We start from the raw sequence: 22,492 nt of genomic DNA, 5'->3' as shown, positions 1-22,492 counted from the left end.
TCAGCAACGGGACATGCGCTTGCGGTACTGCTCCACCAGTGGGACCAGGCACTGAGGTGAGCCGCTCTGCAGCAGGAAGGGATGCTCCAGCAGGTCAGTTGCGCTGGCCCGCTCTAGGGGTTCCCGAGTCAGCATACGGTCCAGGAAGTCTTTTAATACTGGGGAGATCTGGACCAGAGATACAGATCCAGGGTACATATATTTGAACATTTTAACACTTTATCACTTACCTCTTTAAAGACAGAATATGTTGTGAGTGTATGTCTGTTATACCTGGCTGACATTTCGCACAGTAGGAGCCAGCTCATCCCTCAGTCTCTTCATAGCTGCTACAGGGGTTTCACTGAAGTACGGAGGCTCCCCATCCACCATCTCCACCACCATGATACCCATTGACCAAACATCCACCTGGTGCACGATCACACATTTAAATTAGGTAACGGACACATTTAAATGATGTAACAGATCTTATAGCACAGATTGCCCATGTTGGCATTTATGCTACGTGAGCGAGATCACCACTGTTATTCAGCATGTGTGCATTTGAACGTGCGCCTCCTCACCTCAGTGCCATATGGTGATTTGGAGATGACCTCAGGAGCCATCCAATAGGGTGTCCCCACTAAAGATTTCCTTTTAGGGATGTCCTTGCTGATCTGAGCACAAAAGCCAAAGTCTGAGAGCTTGACCTGTGGGGAACAAGAGCCAGATCTTATTATCCAGGTAGGGAAAAACAGAAAGAAAAAAATAGATAAAGAGTAACAACATATCATACCCTTCCGTCTAATGTGAGTAATATAGAGTCGCTCTTAATGTCTCTGTGGATGACTCCCTGGGAATGTAGATAGGCCAGGGCTTGCAGAACAGCTTCACACACTGTGGCAATCTGCTCTTCACTCAGTCTGCAGGATACACACATACATACAAATTTACTCACACACAAACAGATTTTACATTAACATTTCACACTTTTCCATTACAACTTATGACAAATCAACAGCCGAGAAAGTAGAAAATCCTGAATCACAGTGCATTAAAGGCAAACGATAAAGAGTGGAACGCTCAAAACAACATCTCCCATACAGCAGAATGACAAAAACCTGTTCATTCCTGTGCAATGTTAATGTGGCTTTGATATTTTACAAGTGCAGACATAAGAGCCAGGAGACAAAAAGCTATTTTCAAACAGCAAGTGAGGAAATATGCCAACTGACACCAAAGATAAGGCAAAGAAAGAGTTACCTAACAGAGAGTGCTGTTTGCGTCCACACACAAAATAAAGGACACATCTAAAACTATGTTATGTATGTAACTATATTAAGATATCTTGCATTAATTTAGGCAGTTACTCTGCCTCTTAACTTAGGGAGACTTGAGTGAATCTAAAGGTTTGACACGAGAGTGCAGCCAGAAAAACTGAAGAAAGGGACCCTTATTCTTGATTGGTCTGTCAATATACTGATTATCTTAGTGTTTGACAAACAGTGGCTGTGACAGTTGGCTTATTTTACTGTATATGTCATCACAGTGTAGAGGATTCCTTTGAGTCAAGCGATCTTACCCTTAGCCAGCCATCCGTCAATAATATAAAATACACTGGCAGCTCAAAACAAATAAGGCCCGATAAAATTCAACTTCCTTCTGCCGGTCAATATGTTTTCCTTAGTTTTGATGTATGCGCAACTGGACAGAATGACAGCATCAGGAAATCAAATTCTCAACCAAAACCGAATACTTACATGACATCTAAACATGCACATTTTCAATTATGTTATGGGATTATCATTTTAAAAGCAGCAGGCCTGGAGTGAGGGAGAAGGCTGAATGAAAATCTTTGTGAGTCTTTGTGGTGCTGGTATCAACACTGATACCTCAGCAGTCAATACCACACTACCCCCTTGTGGTTGATTTAGTTATTAAAGATGATATCATAACCAGACAGAAATGCACCAATGTATCTTTCTTAAGAGGGACAGAGATGATCTCTTGGTGGTGCTCATACCTGGTTTCAGACACAATGTTGGTCAGTGCTCCACCCTGGAGGTACTCCATGATTACCCACAGCTCCTCCTCCACTAGGGCTGACTTGAACATTTCCACCACATTTCTGTGCTGATAGTCCCTCATGATGACCACCTGCAACACAGAAAATTCAAGTTAGAACCAAAATCCTGAGAGACATAGCCAATAGTGTGGTACATTTTGGGGATAAATCTTCAGTAATTTAGTGTAGCGCTTACATAAGGTTAGATGACTTGTAAGTGACAAAGAGAATGGTCAAAATTGGTGCTACAGAGTCAAAGATATCCTGACTTGTACTTTGGATGAGACTCTAATTATCTAACTCAGTAGTGCCTTTTATTGAGATCTTGTCTGATAAACACCCACAACTTTCAGTGTCGCCAATCTTTAGCCGAGGTTATTTTCTTAAACTTTAGAAACCCTTTAATCCTTTAAATGCTAGACTGTAGAAAAATTGAATTTTGCAGTAATATTGAATGAGTTGTGTGTTCTTGAATTGTGTTGTGTTTGTAGGAATCACTTAGATGGATATTGTACCTCGTTAAAGAGCAACTCTCTCCTCTGCTGCCGCCGCAAGTCCATCATCTTCACCGCCACCTGCCTGCCGCTGTGCTTCTCTGTAGCGATACACACCACCCCTGTCGAGCCTTCCCCAATCTTTACAAAGTTCTCTAGGTAAGACCGTGGATCGCCCTTATCTACCACCATCTGCAGGGCGGCCTTGAACTGTTCATGGGTCACCTTTGGTGGGTCTGGTGGCGGTCTGGGCGAAGGATGTTGTGGGGGCCTGAAAGCAGGGGAGCAGGTTCCTGGAGGACTGGTTGCTAGTGAGCCTGTAGGGGAGGGTCGAGGTTGGGAGGGGCTGTCTTGCCGGGGATAGGGAGGATTGGGGCATCCAGAGTGCCTGAGGAAAGGGTCGGGGCCATTGGGCCTCAGCCCCATGTTAGGTGACAGGCCCAGGGTGTAGCTAGCTGAGGAACGTACAGTTCGCTGGGGTCTGATGCCACCCACAAGAGGACTGCTGTTACCAGTGGGCAAGAAGCCAGAGTGGTACCTTACTGCCGATTCTGCCTGCATGATAAAAGAGAAAAGGGGGAAGAACATTAAAGAAGGGAGCCGAAAGAGAGTTGGCTGCCTGCTTTGGGGTTCAAGACTTGCTTTAAAAGTGAATGTAAATCAATTCTTTCCCTTTCAATCTGCATCCACTTCACCTGGTATGACTCATGTTAGGATGTTTCAATATGGAGCCAAGTGCTCCACTGAGATGTTGCCAAACACACTATCACTCAACTTTTACAACCCCACTGGCACATTAAACTGACATTTAATATTTTAACTCTAGAATCAAATAAAATAGTCAACCCCAGAGCTTTAATCACCTTTAGTGTAAAGCCGATCAATATGCTGCCTCCCTAATGTTTCCACAACCTAAGCATGAAAATAATTTCTTGACATAAAACTTGTATTGAATGGATTTGAAGCGCATGCAAAAACCTGCTGATTACTAGCAATATGATGAACACGTTAGCAGAAATATGCATATATTGTGTATTCTATGAATAATGTATAATCTCTGCACTTAATGATCTCAAAGATGTGCAAAGAAACAGCTGTAGGCTAATGTCAAGCTTACCTTCAGGTCATAGGAGGAGAAGGGCCTCCCAGGGCTGTTCTGCGGGTGCATGTACATCGGTAAGTTGGGCCGGAGCTCTGTGGCTGCTTGATCACCATGGTGCTGCTGTACAGCTATAGCTGGGCTGTAAAAACAAGCTATAGGTCTCTGATTTGGTGGCATTCCCCTTGGCAGCTGGAAATCTCTCTTCCATATCACTCTCTCCTGAGGGCTGCCAACCTCACTGCTCATATAAGCCCCGTGACTTAGCACTGGGATATTCTGGGGCAGAACCGTTTGCGAGGGCCCCTCCAGCATGTTGAAGCTGACTTCGTAGGTGGACTTGGCCTTTGGCAAGATCCCATTGGGCTGCAGAGTGCTACTCTTCTTCATGCCCAAGTAGGGGGTGTTGGTCTCACTGTGGATGTTCCTGGCCCTATCCCTCCAGTGGTCCTGCCCAGCATCCTCATCGTCTTCATCATCCTGGGTCAGGCCCTCGTACTGGTAAGTGTCTCCCTCGTTGACTTCCCCGAGCCTTCCAAGTGACTGGGCCCTCTTCCTGGCTGAGGGGCTACTCTTCCTCAAAGAGTTAGAACTGGTCACAGACAGACGATTCATATCATTGATCATGGCTGAGATGTAGTCTCCGTGACCAATCATGCTCCCCCGTACAATGGTCTGAAAGAGGAGAGGCGTTTCTCATTAGCACATTTGCGCTTGCCATGATCACATTATAGAAAGATTTTGGACTGACAGGAATAATGAGGGTGACATAATCATTGCTCAAAGGCTAGTTAAATTTAGACTTGAGAATAAGTAAAGGACATCTTTGTCATTCTTCAAAGACAGTAACTTAAATCATTTCCCCAGTGGCTCGTTCTGACAATACACTGACAAAAATACCAAGCCAATGTAGCAAGAGACACACTACAAAGTCAGAGCGTCCACTGTTTCTATTTTGCAAAGTTCAGATTCAGATAAAGACAAGTGGTTCTATGACCTTTTGACCAGATTGTATGCATAGTTAGTAGGCATGTAAAGGCAAACCTGCCATGATCAGACAAAGACTTAAGATGTTTTGCCAGAAGAGTGCCACTGTTGCAATTGTATGAGAGAGTGCATGGTGGCTCATTAGACACTCTCAGGATATAGAGTCATGTTCAGTTCACAGGCAGTTCAATAGCCTCTCCTGTTTCTGTGGTCCGGTGCCATTACATCTCAAAGGGGGTGAAGGTCAGATGACATCTCACCTACTGCAGCACCTCTCTGAGTAGAGATAATGGCAGGTGATAATGACCTTGGTGAGATATCATATTCTAGAAAATGCTGATATAATATAGTTTGAAATTACTTTTTTTTAAGATATCACATCAAATTTTTTTATATTTTTACTGTAAAAATCAGACCAATACTCATGAAACATACTGTATTTTCATCCATATTTGTTATTTGCCATGGTGAGGTTCAACACACTCATCACATCTTGATGATGCAATTAAAACCATAAGTCTCACTTAAATACTGACATGATGTTTCTCATATTGAACAGCACTAATCACATCATCGAATTAAGGAAATGTTTTTTTTCCGGAGGGTCACAATCAGAATCGGCCGTACTCTACATGAAGCAAAGAAATCCTGAGATTTGTAGGTTTTATCACTAACTGGCATTTCCTTTTCTGTACTTCTTTTTATCTCTTCTGCTTTACATCTGTGTGAAGGCACCATAGACTGTTATTAATTGCCTGCATGGAGTAATAAATCTTGTGCCCCCTCTGAGGATTCAACATAGAGTCAGTGTAGACAGCAGGGTCATTAGCCCCATGATAGATAAGAAAGAAAGAGGATGCGGAGTGGAGCCGGCCTTCCCTCCACGTTGTCATCAGAGAGTTATGGCATTTACTGAAACCCTGAAAGACACTTCTGCCTCAATACAACAGGCAGCATATCTTTATGAATCAGTGTCTCTGAGATCCTGGTTAAATGGTGTGCTAGTCATTAGTGATCAGTTCAACGTAAAGTCAGAGGATCAATAAAGAGTTCAGAGGAAGGTGCCGTGTACCTTCTTTGGCCTCAGCTCCACCTCTGTGATCCTGGAAGGGTCAACCATGGGTTTGGGCCTGCGCAGGTTCTCTATCAGGCTCTGCCATTGGGTCGGAAGGCCCACAAAGCAGCCACGCTTGGAGTCAAATGAGGTGTGAACACGGTGTTCAAAGTTCTTGGGCGCTGATATCTCAGGCCTCTTCTTTTTCTTCTTGCGAAACATCCTCAGGTCCACGTGGGTGACAGCTTTCCCGCTTCAAAATGTCCCTGTAGGGAAAAGTATTCATATTTTAATAAACTGTACTCAATATTACAGACGGCACATGTTCAAGTATAACTTTAATCTTGACATTTGAATTTAAGCAAATGTCGTCTGCATAATCGATCGATGTTTGATGTTGCAACTGACGACTCTCCTTTATTATCTACTGTATGACCAAGCATATTCAAATAAAATCTGTCAACAGAGGATCTTTCCACGTGGGAGAAAATATTCAAATAGCTCATCTAAAAGCTGCTCCATGTCTGGGATGTGTATGTCCCTGCATGCTGCCTTGCTGGCTGTCACAAGTTTGTGTCTGAGAATGGCTCCAAGGAGAGTGGATGGATTTGTAAGCACATGTGTAATGAAGTATATCTGGTCAATCAAGGCTTATTCATTCTCTGTGCCATTTTGCTGATGAGCACGCGGCCGGGCTGGCCAGCGCCCATAGGCTTTCAGTGCATTAGCAGGACGACACACAGACACAAACACATGCTCATGCACACACACAAATACACTATGGCAGGCTATCCTTCATAAACCCTTTATAACTCTTTCATATCCCGTCCTAATTAGTAGCTTGTGTGCCCTTGATTGCAGGAAGGGTAACCACTTAATCTTTGTATGGATGGCCATGCGTTTGGTGGGCCACTAACTCTGTTTTACTGTATGTTAAGCTTTATTTTCCATTCAAGTGAAGGGAAATAATTAAATACATCTCATTTCCTCAGCTGCACAGCTGTACTGGGAGATAATCACTCAAATTTAAGTCTCATGATTAGTATTAATACTGTTTCATGTAGCTTCCAGTGTGTAGGACGTTCCAGCAAGCCATGCTAGAAGCATTGCTCTATGGATGGCATTGTTGTGAATTTGCTATTGGCAGACATTTTGGCTATTCCTTCTGAAGTGTGCAATAGTACTACAGTTTCATGGTTCAGTCCTTTTAACTTATTACCGACAGATGCATGAAGCTGCTACCTGTTAGTATGCTAACATGCTAAACTAAGCTGGTGAACATGGTATACATTATACCTGCTTAACCCGAAAATACTAGCATTATCGTTGTGAGCATGTTAGCATATTGGTGTGACCATGAAGCTCAAAAACACCACAGAGTGGAAGTCACAAGCATGGCTGTACACTCATGGCCTTGTTTATTTAAGCAGAATGTATACTGTATATCCTAACACTTAAAGGCACTGGTGTATGCAGGCTAGAGTATTACAAGGTACCCTAGAATATAAGATACAATCTCCCATCATGCACTGTGAAATGATGGGAGTTGAGGAAATTATTTTTGCAATCGTCCACAACTCAGCAGGCGATCACGCTAGCAGCCTCTCCTCTCTCCACCTCCGCCCTCGGACCAGCACGGTTCTTATCTGTATCAATGACGCCTGTTATGAGTTGTACCGGTGACTACCCCACACCACTCGCCCTGCTGCATCACCAGAGGGTAAAAGGAGGTCAGGCCCACTGGTCACATCAGCTGAACCTGCCTCATTAAAGGAAAGCGGGGTAAGGATGGAGGGTGTCACCCTCCAAGGATAATTCAATCCCAAGGCTAATATGCTAAGTGTTGCATAAGCGTATCACTCTGTGCTCTCCCTATGTACATAATGTGGTGCTGGGAAGGACTTTAATTCTATCTGACAGGGACATTATGGTGTGAGGGCTCTCAGGAGTCGGGGAGAGAAGAGTTAGGACCAAGATTACAGTCAGACCTGGATGTATTAGAGAGACAAGGACCCAGTTTCCTTCCTACAGACACAGAAAGGCTTTTAAGCACCAATTGTGGCTGCTTTTTGAATAATGACCGCATGAGAGAACAAGCTGCAAAAGAAAAGTTTGCAATCTCTGTTTTCTTCTTTTTCTGCTGTACAAGAGACTTGGTGGCTTAGATAGCTGTTCTACGTGGAGATGTTGGCATTGCCAGAACAAATATTTACACATAGCGTTCATGTATCCTTTTACAAGCAGATCAATCAATATTTACTCATGAGTCAAATGCAAACTGCTACAGTCCTCCACTGCCAGCAATAATGGGGTGATAACAAGACAAATAGGACAGCTACTTGTTTATTACTTTATCAGGCTTCATCAGCTCAAAGCAGCAGAGAACAAAACATATCACAGCATTCATTTCCATTAAAAAAAAAAATGTAACTGCTGTGATATTAGAGGCAATTAGAAACACTTTGCTGATTCATGCCCGGGTAAAAGGAATTGAAAAGTTGATGCATTTATTGATTTACAAGCTTTAATCACATGCAACTGGCCTTATATTGACCCCTTTCACTTACTTACCGCCAAGCTTATGACTGTCTTGATAACAATATCCTATTGATTTCTAAGGCTGTCATATAAAACATTTGCACAGAGCTCAACTTGCACAGAGCTCAACTTGCACAGTGCATAATCATGCTTTCTGGTCACATCCCTCTAAACTGCAGGGACTTGACCCTATGCCTCAGTGGCTTGTCTTGAATGTATCAAAGTGCTGAGGCAAAAACTGAGCTGGCTGCTGTCAGGGATATAAAGAAAAAAAAGAGGATGAAGTTACTCTGAAATTGTGCTACATTAGTCGTTTTCCATTTTCCATGATTTTTCTACAACTGTGTGCAGGAGCAAAAAATGACGAGTAAAAAACGATCCAAATGCATGACCTGAAAATCTACAAAGCAGTAAGAACTAAAATGTCACAGAAAATCACATGAGCATAAAGCTACTCGCAGCAAGTCTGTGAAGTCTGACAAAACACAAACCTTTGAAAAAAGAAGACGATGGAGCGTGCAGATTCTGTAAAATATAAAAACAGACTGCATTTTTTCTGCAGAAACACCACTTAATCACAGCAATACATCCCAACTGAGTAGAACTTCTTCACCTAACAGCGTGTCCCGGTCTTTCATGCCATGCAGAAATGCAAGCAGGCAATCCATACGTTTCTCACAGACAACATGACAGGAGAGGAGGGGGCATGCTCGCATTCCTCTCATGTTCAAATCACCCCGAGCAGGTTGTGTTGTGGATGAGTGGGAGGGGATCGAGAGATAAGAGAGATATTGGATTTGCTCGATGTTAGTGCTCCGAGCTCAGTTGAATGATTATTTTTTTCTATTTGCCCTGATTTTCTGCTTCTATCTTTTTTGTTGGCGTGCATGCAGAAATGTAGTGAGTGTGCAGGTGACTGTGCTGGCAGGATTAGTATGGTGTTCAGTCCTTCACTGATCTAATTTTAGGACACATCATCCCCCCCATCTCTTCTCTAGCACCAGACGCGTGTTTGTTTTGTACAGGATTCATGTCAAATAGTGAGGTAAGAGTGGGAGATGATGGAGATGAGGTAATCCTCTTTTTGTGTTTGTCAATGCACGTAAAAGTATAATCCAGCTATGCTGAATTACAGGGGGCTACATCTATTTCATAGAGGCATAGATAGCATCAAGGTCTTAAGTGCTGTTTTTGGACTCTGCAGTGCAGTGTGGGGGGCTTAGAAATTGCTCTTCTATCAGCTTCATTATGATGACCGTTCTGCCCTTTGAGTGTAATGAGACTGCCTCTCAAGACGGAGGGGTGGGGGGTGGGGTGGTCTTGCTTGGTCATCTCTCTTCCTTTTTCCTTGTGCTTTGTAAAACACACACAGATACACGCCATCTGAGGGCATGAAAAAGGTACACAAGCTGGACGTGACCGGACAGTACAACAGCAGTGTTTATGATTTAAGTTGGTGTGTGCTTTCTCTTTGAAGTCACCTCTGCAGACATGGAAGGATTGTCAATAGGAGACAATGTAATAAGCTGCGTTCAATGACATGGAATAACATGTTGCTGTCATGCATATTTGATGCTAGAGGTCTGATACATCATGCACGACAAAGCACTCTGAACACATCCACTGCCCCTATAAAGTCACAAATCAGGCTAATGTGGCTACGGCTGAGAGCACAGTCTGGATATTTTAGCACTGCTAGCAGCTAGGAAGTGCAATGTCGTTTAAAATAATCGGTCGGTTGGTTGGTTCACTACTTTGGTCCAGATTGAAATATCTCCGCAAATTTTGGATGGATTGCCGATGTCTCCAGAGGATGAATCCCAGTGACTTTGGTGATCCCCTCACCACTGTGAATCACATTTGTGTTTTTTTAGTAAATGTCTCATCAATTATTGGGGGGGATTACCTTCAATTTGTTACACAAATTCATGTCCCGTTCAGGATGAAATGCAATGATTTGGTTGATCCAGCCCATTTATATTCTCAGTGCATCAAATACAGCCATTTTGTCTCAGCCGTCTGCATTTGATATCAACACACAAGGCACACATGAGGGTCTCTACGAAACGCACCAGGCTTTCAACTGTTAACCATCCGCAGCATAATTGGATGCTCAGAGCAAGTGCTCAAGAAGTAGGAGCGACAAAGTCCACATAGGAAGGCGGTCGGGTTAGTGGATCGATCAAACAAACACAGAACTTTCACCCAGAGAAAGTTGTTCATGTCTTGCTCATGTCTTGTTCATGTCTTGTTCATGTCCCATGCGTCACTGTTACAGCAACCATGATATTTTCCTAATCCTAACCAAGTATTTTTTTCACAACATTAACCATGTGTTCCCTGTGTTTAAACAGGTGAGAAAATCCTGCACATCCCAAAATATAAAGCTGGGTGCTGGACCGAAATGTAAGTATGGAAGGGAAATAAAGTCAGAACACCAGAAGTGGCTCCTTGACAAATTTATTAGAAGTGACGTTGTACCTGCCCTTCCTCAAACTAGAGACTACAGACTTAGACCCTGTGTTTAAAATAGAGTCCACGACGGAGCATCACAGTTTGACATGCGCGGCTACCCAGTATATTGACAAGTGATGCCAAGGAGTCCTGACAAAGCAGTCGCATGTGATATTCCCATCAGCCTCAGCTTCATATTTCGTTTTCTGTTGATTAGCGAATGTTAGCTAACATGCTAAACTGAGATGGTGTTAATAAACATGATCATTATGATCATGTTAGCATGGTGACTTTAGCATTTAGCTTAAATCACTGACGTGCCTAAGTTCAGCTTCACAGAGCTGCTAGCAAGACTTTAAACTCTTGGTCGAGGGTACACATGACATTGAAGGAGCTACTCAGAACCAGAAAAATAGAAAGTACAGATGAAGATGTGTGCCAGATTTTTTTTAAGTAGTATAGTTGATGATAAAAGCTCCACTCAGGGGTAAGGACACAATGTAGCGCATACCCAAGGGCATGTGAAGTGAACGTTATGGACTAGTTTCAGTATATAGTTTATGAATAGTTAAGTACTAAAGGGAGTTAATGTGCATAGATTGTGCACATTATTATACAAAGGTGTCAGAGGCAAATCATATTCAGTGGAATTTTATCCATATTCTCCATACATTTCACTCTGTAAAATTGGGCATAAAGCAGGGATGACCCATATTCACACAGAGGGTTCATTGATAGTGACATATCTCGGGGCATTTCAAATGTCACATAACTTGCAGCGATGCGTCATGTGTAGGCTTTTACTTAAACCTCTGTGTGAAGTAGTTCAAAGTCACAGAGCAATGGGATTTTGAGAAAGTAAACAATCAAACAGCGTCTGCTATTTCTTGTTAATTAGTAAGAAAAGGCCTCATGATTGCAAGTGTATAGAAAAATGTGATGTCCGTGCCCAACAATATGGGCAGTCAGTGCTTCAAGGGCAGACATCTGCGCAGGAGTGCACATCAGTCTTGTGTTAATATTGACAGGAGGAAACAAATGAGAGGTCAAGACAGGAGGAGAAAAAGTGGGGGAGAAAAGGAGAGTCTGGGCACTCAGACATCGTGACTGAAAGGAAAGATGGCAGCGAAGAGAGGGAGCAGACTGAGTTGAAAAGAATTAAGATGCTGAATCGGTGGACATAGATTTGAAGTGAAGTGAAAATGAATCTTCACAGGTTTGAGGATAGCGGCAATCTCCGTTCTGAGGATGTAACCTCTTTTCTCCGTCATCTTAGGCAGCTTTGTCTGCAGTAAACAAGCCACAGTAAAGGGGATTTGAGGACACGGCACTTGCATCAACAGAGTGCGTACATCATTCTGTCACCTGACATATTGGCACTGATTCTCCTGGATGAGATAATGGACAAGAAAACAAGTTTGTTTTGCCCCGCAGCAAGAAGTTTGGACATAGATGCACAGTAAAAGCTATATCTCTATCTACATCAAACACTTTAAGATAATGGCATTGTAAGAGCAACACTTCTAATGTCCTGGGGCTTTTATGGGATGTTCTATTGATGCTGATACAACAGTCGAAGAAAAAACACACTCTTAATTCAGGAAATATTCTTCTCCGTGCAGTGTAACAATATGTATACGAAAAGCTAGTCAGGAGAGTACGGAAATGCAGCACTGACCAACACTCTGTTTAATTAAAGACCCTCTTGGCTCTTACAAGTGCTTTGAACTATTTGACGCCGTGCTGGTAGAGACGTATGATCAGCCTGGACTAATGGTATGAGCCCAACTCTTCTCTCTTGGGTCTAATTTATTAATGTGCCAGGCCTCAGTGCAAGCTTTACTGTACATGCATGTGCTTATGAAAGCTTTGATTTATATTTTTTTAGCACAGGCCTCAGCGAGTCTCGCCCAGGGACACAGCACCAACCATTTTTAACCTCTGATTCCTTTTTGGTATCAATGGGCACCTCCTCTGTCACTGAGCAGAGGGGAATGATGCCACGCTGTCCTAATTTGGACTCTGTTTTTAATCCGTAGTGCTTGACGTCTCATGGTGATGCTAAGCTGCTGATGCACGCTGTCCCCTCCTTCGTCTGCCCTGAACATGACACAAGCATTCCTGAAAAAAAATCAGCAGGGTGCATTACAATGATGTGCCACCTACACCTGTGTGTTGTGTTCACGTGTGAGATCACTTCCTGTCCTGTCAGTGTCCTACTACATGGACCAGGGTCTGTGCTGCCACAAAAAAGCTTTCAAACAACTTTAGACTTTGGAGTGCACACATCAACCTTAGTGAAGCAGATGCCCAGCTGTGTGTGTGCACGCACCGAAGAGACCTTTTCTGTCACCTCCTCTATTCCCTACCTTCTCATTGAATACCAATTAGTAACCTGAGACATAAACACATGTTTAAGAACTGCAGAGCCGTCACAACAACATGCACTACTACATCAATACAGAGAATACAGTTCGATCTGATCTCAGTCCTTTGTGTTGATATCTTACAGTACATGTCTGCAGTCACAACTCTCTCTGTCAATAACAATGAGTGTAATGGTGGTGCTAAAGCAATTGACAAAAAATAAGAATCTATACACTTCTTTAAAACTCGTCAGCCTCAAATAGATTTCCACTGGGGATTCAGCCTCTTATAAATAAACTAAAAGAGATTCTTCAAATTGTTTCCACCCCGTAAGTAGTCGATTCCTCATTTCTTAATGTCTCAAATTCAGAGTCAAACATAGCACAGTTCGAACGCCGCCTCCCACGTTCATACAAGCTCTCGCACAACAGGTTTTCTAATGATTGCATTAACGGATGAAAGTAAATGTTGTTAACAAAATATGCCACATGTCCATCTCCTCTCATGTGCTTTCATCCATCTACACTCTCTTAGTGTGTGTAGTAGCAGCTTGAATCCCTATGCACTGGTAGGACCAGAAATATCACCTGAGAACTCAGCCTACACACAGAATACACAATGGTGAAAACCGGAAGCTTCTGTCCACAGTGCCCACAGCTATGGCACAGTCTGTATTTGACAAGTGTGATGCATCTTGAGGAAGACAACATTTTAGGGATTGTATCCTCTTCCTTGAAATAGAAGTTGAAGACAAGAAGCGACATGGAGGGAGGAAGGGGATGTGTGGATTTTGAGGAGGAGGGGTGAATGTAAGGTGAAGGCTCTTTTGAGAGGCAGTTCATCACTGAATACATCCAGCAACCCTCTCTGTCTTCCCTTTTTTCTCCCTTTCTCCCCCTACATCAGGACCTGCCTGCACTGGATTCTGCTCACAGCCTCTCCACCTCCTTCTTCTCTTCCTCCACCTCGGCTGATGCCTACTGACGGCATACACTAGCTTGCTCTTTATCAATGACATAAAGCCTCTTTTCCTCCCCCCACACCTCCCCCTCTTTACCCCCACTCTCCTCACTGTGGAGAGAGGAAACTGGACTCTGGAGGGATATATCATTGTTACAAAAGGAGAAGAGACAAAAAATAATCAGTCATGCCCCTTACCTTGCCGTCTAGTGAAGAGGATAGCCTCTCTCCTTCAGGAAGGATTGGAAGCGAGAGTGCGCACATACACACTTACATCCACTATTATACACTCACATTCACACACACATACTCTCACACACGGACATACACTCTCTCTCTCATACACACAATGACGAGGAGGGCTGGCTCTCAAGCAAGCGCACACTGCAGGCTGCCGCTTGCCTGGGAAAGCCTGATGCGTTCCTCCCTCCAGGCAGAAGCACACACTGCCATCTCAAAGGCTCTTTGTTAGGGCTGATTCATCCCCGGCTCTCTGGCTGAGTGCTGGTCCGTGCACCGGTGCCTGCTCCTGGGGACACTGTACAAAGAAGGGACAAGCCATGAAGAGGAAAGGCAGCATCCAGGAGGAGAGACTACAGCCCCATACAGCTCCTTCCATCCCCCCTCTCTCCCTCTCCTTCTCTGGCTCGCCGTGTCTCTCCCTCCCACCTCCCTTTCCCTCTCTCTCTCTCTCTCTCTCTCTCTCTCTCTCTCTCTCTCTCTCTCTCTCTCTCTCTCTCTCTCTCTTTATCACTTCCCTCCTTCTCTGTCTCCTCCCACTCCCTCATTGGACTGTGTGTGTGTGTGTGTGTGTGTGTGTGTGTGTGTGTGTGTGTGTGTTTAATCTGGTTTCCAGTGACTGTAAGGCGAGGAGAGCTCAGCTGCACCTCATCACCTGTGATACCTTTCAGCCACCTCCCTTCCTTCCATCTCTCCCTCTGTCTCCTTTGCACATAATGTTGGTGACATGAGAACATGAGGGTGCTGCATGTGCCCAGTGTGCTGCTGTTCAGTCAAATGCATTATCCATGGAATGACAGGCTCAGGGATGGCAGATGGCGGGAGGGGTTGTTGTGTGTGTGAAGTAGGGGGGTTATTTCTGTAGAAGGTGCAATCCTCATTCTCCCAATCTCTTTTGAGTCCATTGTGACCCACAATTTTTGGGGATGAGGAAACTTTAGTTACAACACTACCTCAGCCTAGCATCCTCATTATTTGACTGAAACATTCCCCTCTTTTTCCACCACAATCATTTCCTGAATAATTTATACAGCAGCTAAGACCAGACACAAAGCAGGGAAATGTATTAGGGTCAAGTCGTGCAGAAATTGCTCGCAGCAGAGTGAGCCAGATTTGGGGCATACATGTTATACATGGCATTTTGATATGATGTGACGCTTGCAAAGGTGCTATAACAAGCTTAAATGATGTTCCTCCCCACACATCAAATAAAGTCAAGTGAAAAAGGCTCCGCAGAATCAATCTGCATAACAATGACAGATTTTTCCGTTGGTTTAAAGCAACCCCTCCCTCTCTGTCACTCTTGGCGTCATTGTCACAGATATTTACTGACTTGGCTATATTTTTCTGCCTTGCACAACTAATTTTTCTGATTTCTTTAGAGTTCAGAGCTGCGAAGAGCATTAAAGGGTCTTTGTATTAGGTGTGTTTATATGGAAGAAAAGCGCAAAACAGTCCTGCTGAGCCATTTATGTGTCCGCACTCATATCTCTGCTGGACCAGTATGAAGGGAAACTCGATGGGTCAAAAAGGTCACTTAAAGGAAAACTTCTATCTGCTTTCATGATAGAGTTTAGTGAACCTGGCAAGTTGCTTTTAACAAATAGGCCAACAGCAAGTGCATAATAAAAAGTAAAATACATCATACAGTGGGTAAACTGTGCTAGAAAAGAAGAGTCCCTCTTGTTTTAAATACTGTTGTACCATTGGCAAAGAAATTCATTTTTGATTTGTAGACCAAAAAAGTTTGACTTTTCTGCTTTTTCATTTGCTAATTGGGTATCCTTTTTTAGAGGGCATAATAAGCTAAAATTTATCATATTATATATTTATCATTTTTTAAATGTTTCTGTTATTATTCGGAAATATGGTTGATTTGTTTTGTGTGCAGTATATGTGAGTTACATACGTTGAATATTGTCTCTTTAATGACAGGATTATTCAGATTTTAAGTATGTCTCTAGGAGAGACATTATAATGGTAACAGAGACTTCTGTTGGATTCAAACTAATGGGGTTTATTCAAATGCATTTGTCAGCTTCACTGTCAGACGTCACAACCTCACTAAAGCATTGATCCACCCACTTGGATAAATGGTGAAAAACAGCTTGTAATGTAAAAAAGGGTTTACAGGCACAAGAGCAGTCTTAAACCACAGTGTCATTAAAATGAAAGCCCAGGGGCCGTATAAGTGATACTGCTTTTATTGTTTGCATTTCAATTAATTCTATTGTTTAGGACTTATCTGTAAGGATTACACCAGGGGTTATCAGGGTTCATCCTATACTGCTAAAGCGAATGTAATTTCTTGTCAAAATCCATTGACATTTCAGGATGACCTATAAATCCATTTTAATTCTCTAAGAGTGAGACAACTACAGTATAAATCATTCCCCTGCTTGCTCACCAATAGTGTCATATATGGAGCCAGGCAAGAGCTAAGCTATGACCAAACTAATGCGTTTTCATTTCCAAACGCATATTTTTTGCTTCATTTACGCCTGGCTTCAACTCTGCTCTGGCATTTCCGAGCCCCTAAAATGGAAATATCTCCATTGCTGACAAGCTGCTGACCCTGTTAGCTAGGCATACATAGCTTTTGTGAAAAAGCACTATATTTATACATCATCTGAACTTTTAATTAGATCTATTACTCTTATATGTTAAATGTGACATAGAAAACTAACTTCTATTATGACATCCTTCTTGTCCCAGTGCTATGTCTTCCTTCGGTGATAGATAATGCTCCCAGTACCGCTCTAATATGTCGCCATATTTACTTTGCAACAACACCCAATCTGCAACAACACACTGGCCTTTTTCATCCAGTTCCACTTTGTTGTCAGCCCAAGCATAGAAATCTCTGGTCTTACTTTTCGGCATTGTTGTATTTTCTGTATTTTCAATTTATACATCCATGAATTTCAACTGCAGAGTATTGTTAGATAATCTTCTTCCTGTTTAGACCGGCATGCACATGTCCAGTGTATGTGATATGGGTTTTCAGGCGTTTCGATATGAATATAGATAAAGCCTTAGTCATAGCCTAATAAAAACAAAAATGCTCAAGGTACTCTTAGTCACAATTATGACTTACTAAGACAACTTAATGACATAGTAAGTCATAAATGTGATGCTTTTTTTTAATTATATATATTTTTTTAATTTATTAAGTAAAAACTATGATACATTAGGTCAAACTTATGGGATCTTTAAATTACAAGAATTATGAGCTACTAGTTAATCTTTTGTTTCATCATTTGTTTTCTTTTCCTGGCTTGAATGGGCTTCCATATTTTTTACTTCAAGAAATTGGTCTCATGATTTGCTGCTGCACTTTTGGAGGCTCTTCTCTCTCTATATGCCTGGCTGGCTAAGTGCAGTTCATCTTGATAAAACATGTCAACAGACTTTGTGAAGTACTGTAAGTGAGGTACTGTACAGGCCTGGGCAGACAACTTTCTGTGAACTGGTGCATGCAAGAACAAACCGTACAAATAGTTTAAGAGCTCTGACTGTAAAATATGGCCCACACAGACCCCGAGTGTTCTTGTCTATCAAAGTAACATAGCTGGACAAAAGCTCTTCTCTGAGGGCCTGTTCAAAGGCGCATTAAGGAAAAGGTAGCTTGCTTGTACCACATGTCCACTGCAGTAAGGGAGAGCTATGGATTTTCTGTCTGAGACGCCATCGGAGTCACTAGCTGCTTGCTTTCATGGGATGAGCATTTCATAAGTCCTGCCAAATAGCGAGCCATAGAGAATGCATTATGATGTGGTTATGCTGTGTTATTATGATGGGAGTGCATCATGTTGTCTAATGCCTATCATTTATCACTGAATTTCAGCTGCTCTAAGTGCTAAGCCAAAATTTAAAGTAGACAGTTTGGGAACTCACCAGTTGAGAGTATCTTGGTTGGCGGTGTCATATTTCCAGAATGAGATTAAACTATGTCCCTCCAGTGCTCCGTGTGTATAAAGCAGCAACACCCTGTGCCATAGTACATAAGGGTGGTGACCTCTGGGGAATAACTGAGGGCTGCTCTGCCCACAACTGCAAAGGGTGGATTTCACTTGCTAATGAGGCAACCACCTATCTTCTAGCCATTCATCAGAGTCTGCCCTGTGTGTGAAGTACATCCCATCATCACAGTAGATTAGGTTTACTCCCACGACTTTAGTCAGCAGGCTTCTAGGTAACCTCTACTAGACAATGATTAACATTTAGCCCGCTGAATGCAAGATTTTTCCCTCAAGTCTTATGCCTGGTATACAACACTGCAGTGAGAAAGTTAAACTAGTCACTTCATTAGAATAAGTAGCAATGATAACATTTATGACCATTTAAATGCATTGTTTTGTTTGTACTCATGCCCACCAGTGTTAGACTCTTGTGTTAGAAAATGCAACACCAGATTACAGTCAGCACTAAATTGCTCTTGCGCTCCATTAGTAATCCAAATACCATTACCAAGAATACAATTCATGCTTTCCCTTACATGCCCCCTGCTGACGGTGCATTACTACAACCACCCCCCTTCAGTCAAAAGAAAACAAACTAAACCAATAATTTTCTTAGTCATCAGCCAGACATTTTAACAGGTTTATTGAACACATGGCCCAGAAGGGACATTTCATTCGAACTGAGATTAAACCCAGTTGAATCACCTCACTAAAGCCCTCTTTTTTAACTGTGTTGGAAATGTACTGAAACATCTGCTCAAGAAACACTAAACAGATCAACTTAAAAAAAAAGACAGCACATATAAAACAATAGTTCTTAAGAAAAACGCAACTAAGAAAAAGATAAATGGAATAAGCAGGAATTAGGTATAAGTGTGAGTAGCATTTCTGCAGCAGAGTCTTGAGCTGTTGTTAACAAAGGTGTTTAGTATTTACAAGAAGTAGACAACAATATAATAAAATCCAATAGGGATTTAAATACTACTGACGCCGATGTGGTTTGTGGTATTTTGTACTAGACTCAATTACATTGTACAGGTGTTCCTGTGATTTAATTCGTGTGATAATGAATCTAACAACTAAAACACTGCATCTTCAGTTCAAAGTGTTTCTAAAAAGCTTTACCTTTTTGAGTAACTGGAGCTCTAAGAACAAAATACTCACAGCAGGATAACAAACAATACATAGCAGTAACTACATTATACTTGCAGATAAAGTCTTGTCTAAATGACAGTAAAAATCCATAATCCATGTCAGTCTTCTTGGATGCTTCAGTTTGAAGCACTGGCACTGGTGTGATCCTTTTTATCTTTGACCTCCGGTGTCATCTTTTTAAGGTAGCGTTGAGCATGCAGTTCCTCAAAGCAGAATTCAGTGGCGCCATTGAGCAGCAGCTCTTTACAGTACATGCTCTGCTCCTGTAGTTTTCCTGATTCTGCCTCCTTCTGTTGCTGATGGTGCTCCTGTATTCTCTTCAGAGGAGTCTCTTCTCTGCAGGGCTTACGCGCTGATAAAACTGTGTTCACTGCCGGGTTTATCTTACAAGGAGTCCTGGGAGGGTAGGGAGAAGATACCAAATCAGTCTTACTAACCTAACCATAAGAAATCACTCAGATCCTAGACTAAACCTGGAAAAAAGTCAGTCATCAATTTAAGGAATATGATGCTTCTTATCTTCATGAGCCTGAATGTGTGATGTAAATGAAATGTTAAAAATTTAATTAAAGCAATAAAGATTCTTATCTTGTCACTCACATTGTCGGAGGCTGATCTGAGTCCTCAACAAATGGTTGGAAGGCGGGTTTGGGAGGCGGTGGGGCCATTACAGTATGTCCGAATTTGGTCTTCTGGGGCACCTGTGGTACACATTAAATTAACATCACTGAGTTACACTCCACACATTTAAATCATCCAAAACAACACCTGCTTGTCTCATACCTTGACATCACACCATTTTCCAGGCTTCTGCTCATTCTCCTTTGACCTGGAAGTAGGAGGGGCCACCCAAGACTCCAACTTAGGCTCTGAAGGGCCAGCACTTTGAGTATTGTTCTCATCAAAGACCACCAACCGACTGTTTGTAGCATTGCTGAGGACAGGGGCCCCATTTGACTGCATGCCTCCAGAAATACCTGTTCATAAGACCCATCAAACATCAGAATTAAACATATTTTTGAATGATAATGCTGATATGGTACAGATCTTATTTGTATATTCATACGCTTACTTCTGATTGCAGACCCAGTTCTGTTGATGGGGGCAATGGCCTTTTTTTTCCCTCTGTGTTTGAGAGCAGCGAGACAAACTCTCTCAGGTTGTTTAGGTTCATCATCACTATCATCCTCCTCCACATTCATCATCACCTGACGGGACACACGTGCCTGCAATGCCCTACAAATCATATAAAAATTGTGATTATGCCAATATTTTTCATTTTAAAACTATACCTCAAACATTACTGGATAAATCCATACTTGTGAAACTGCACGAGCTTATCATGCGGCTGTGCACACTTCTTGAATCCTTCCTGGTAAACCAGGTCTGCTTTGCGACAGTTTCCCTGATTCTCATATTCTTCTGACCAGGCGATGTAGAGTGATGCCTGTGTCACTCCTATTCCCTGCGCTTGCATGTACCGGTAAATGTCCAAGGGCTCTGGGCAGTTCTCTGCCTAATGACACACAATTCACATTCATGGCAAAAGTTATTACTGCTGCATTAGTTTGTTAAAGTAGCAAAAATAGTCAGAGATTAAATTATTATTCATACAAATTTAATCCAGAGTTCAACATAGCGAGGGTCGTCGTGATATTTATTTTCATCTGTGAATCTGGTCACAGCTCGTTCCAACAGTGTTGCGAGGCTGCTCTCCTTTCCTCCCTGAGGGAAAGTTTGTTCTGTCCACTTAATATACCTGTAAAAAAACAAAAGCAATGTAACAATTTAAAATTCATTTTCGAAAAGCACTTATGAATACACTTTATTGTTTACATATTTGACCTACCGATCCCAAACATCAAGTGGATCATCTCCTTCATACATTCGCAGTTCGGACTCAAAGGCCCTGGAGAAACAAACACAGAAAACCTTCATCATGTTAAAACTGCTGGGGAAAGGTGTTCAAGAAATAGCTGTGACCCAGTCTTGTTGCAATGTTTTAAAAATCACATACTGTCTCTGTTGGTTGACTACAGAGCTGAGTCCATCCTGTTGTTGACTGAGTGCCTGATGTAAGGCTGATATGGCTCTGCCACGCCGCAACGGCTGGATGTTTTCTTTGCTTAGCTCCCACTCAACATCTCCTCCTTCTGCCATTATGGAAATTAAAACAACTGGATGCCTACAGACACAAATTAATCACTTAGGGTTAATACCGTTTAAGCACACTTATTCATTTCTAAAAGGTTTTCTTGTATCTATTTGCATCTTTTTCTTTTTCTTCAATTGTAACGTGGTTACTTTTTTATTGTACTGTTTTCTGACATATTAGAATGAACGACTATTCTAAGATTAATAATGTCTTTTCCAAGGGAGACCTGGCAAAGACAGGCAGCCACAGAGTTACAACACATAGTTACAAAAAGAACACACAGACAAAATCTGTAGAAAAGAAAATAGCAAACACAATTTACAATACATCATATCAAGTACAAATAAAAGTAAAGGAGCCATTTTAGCAACCAAGAAAAAATTAAAAACATTGACACGCTAACGAGTTTGACATTTCTTTAATTTAAAACCACTTAAAGGAATTAATGCACAGATTACTTAACATGATGATCACAGGCACCAGTTTAGACTTTATTCCCTTAGCCCTTGGTGTAGCCATATATATTAATAATAATTAATTTAATATATATGGTGTACCAGCCTCAGACTCAAAGGGTTATTAAGTAGCATAATTATTATAGCAGAGAGTTTATAGGCTGGCATACTTTTACATTTTATGTTGCGTTGTAATCCTGTCCTTTGACTTTTAGCTTCTTATAGCATTAACGTCGATTATGGATGTAAGCCCCCACGTAATACACGAATGTCTGGCAGCTTGTTATACTCAGTTATTTAGGGCTTGCAGGTTGCTATACACGTCTAACACAGAAACTAGGTACTTCTGCAACAATCGTCTCACATCCATGTCTGAAGGACAGCTGTGATGTTTCCGGTGTCCTGCATTAAACCACTAACGTTAGCGAGGTTCATTTCTAACGTAAATAGGAGCATGACGTGGGCGGCTAACACGCTAGCTAACATTCGCTTTCGTTCGATCGTTTTTGTCGTTGTTCGCGATATTAG

The 22,492-nt window shown here is 42.1% G+C and overlaps 2 protein-coding genes across 2 annotated transcripts; both read right to left on the bottom strand.

The window, feature by feature from the left end:
- pak6 (p21 (RAC1) activated kinase 6) lies at window positions 1–14,304 on the bottom strand (the record flags this gene model as incomplete). Its single annotated transcript, XM_083924341.1, has 9 exons — window positions 14,196–14,304; window positions 5,697–5,944; window positions 3,656–4,312; window positions 2,560–3,093; window positions 2,003–2,136; window positions 776–902; window positions 564–689; window positions 274–408; window positions 1–168 (listed from the first exon to the last, which is right to left on the bottom strand). Exons 2-9 carry the CDS (start codon window positions 5,898–5,900, stop codon window positions 1–3), a joined length of 2,085 nt encoding a protein of 694 aa, XP_083780467.1. The 5' UTR covers window positions 5,901–5,944; window positions 14,196–14,304.
- Window positions 14,305–19,126: 4,822 nt separating this feature from the next.
- bub1bb (BUB1 mitotic checkpoint serine/threonine kinase Bb) lies at window positions 19,127–21,514 on the bottom strand (the record flags this gene model as incomplete). The annotated part of the gene is made up of 8 exons (XM_083924356.1): window positions 19,127–19,750; window positions 19,955–20,055; window positions 20,138–20,331; window positions 20,427–20,590; window positions 20,674–20,870; window positions 20,969–21,113; window positions 21,204–21,263; window positions 21,372–21,514. 8 exons carry the CDS (start codon window positions 21,512–21,514, stop codon window positions 19,471–19,473), a joined length of 1,284 nt encoding a protein of 427 aa, XP_083780482.1. The 3' UTR covers window positions 19,127–19,470.
- Between the last annotated feature and the right edge of the window lie 978 nt (window positions 21,515–22,492).

The sequence above is a fragment of the Echiichthys vipera genome (assembly GCF_963691815.1).
Source record: "Echiichthys vipera genome assembly, chromosome: 12".
NCBI lineage: Eukaryota > Metazoa > Chordata > Actinopteri > Perciformes > Trachinidae > Echiichthys > Echiichthys vipera.
The sequence above is the reverse complement of the archived record's forward strand: the minus strand, read 5'-3'. Positions and strand labels throughout refer to the sequence as shown.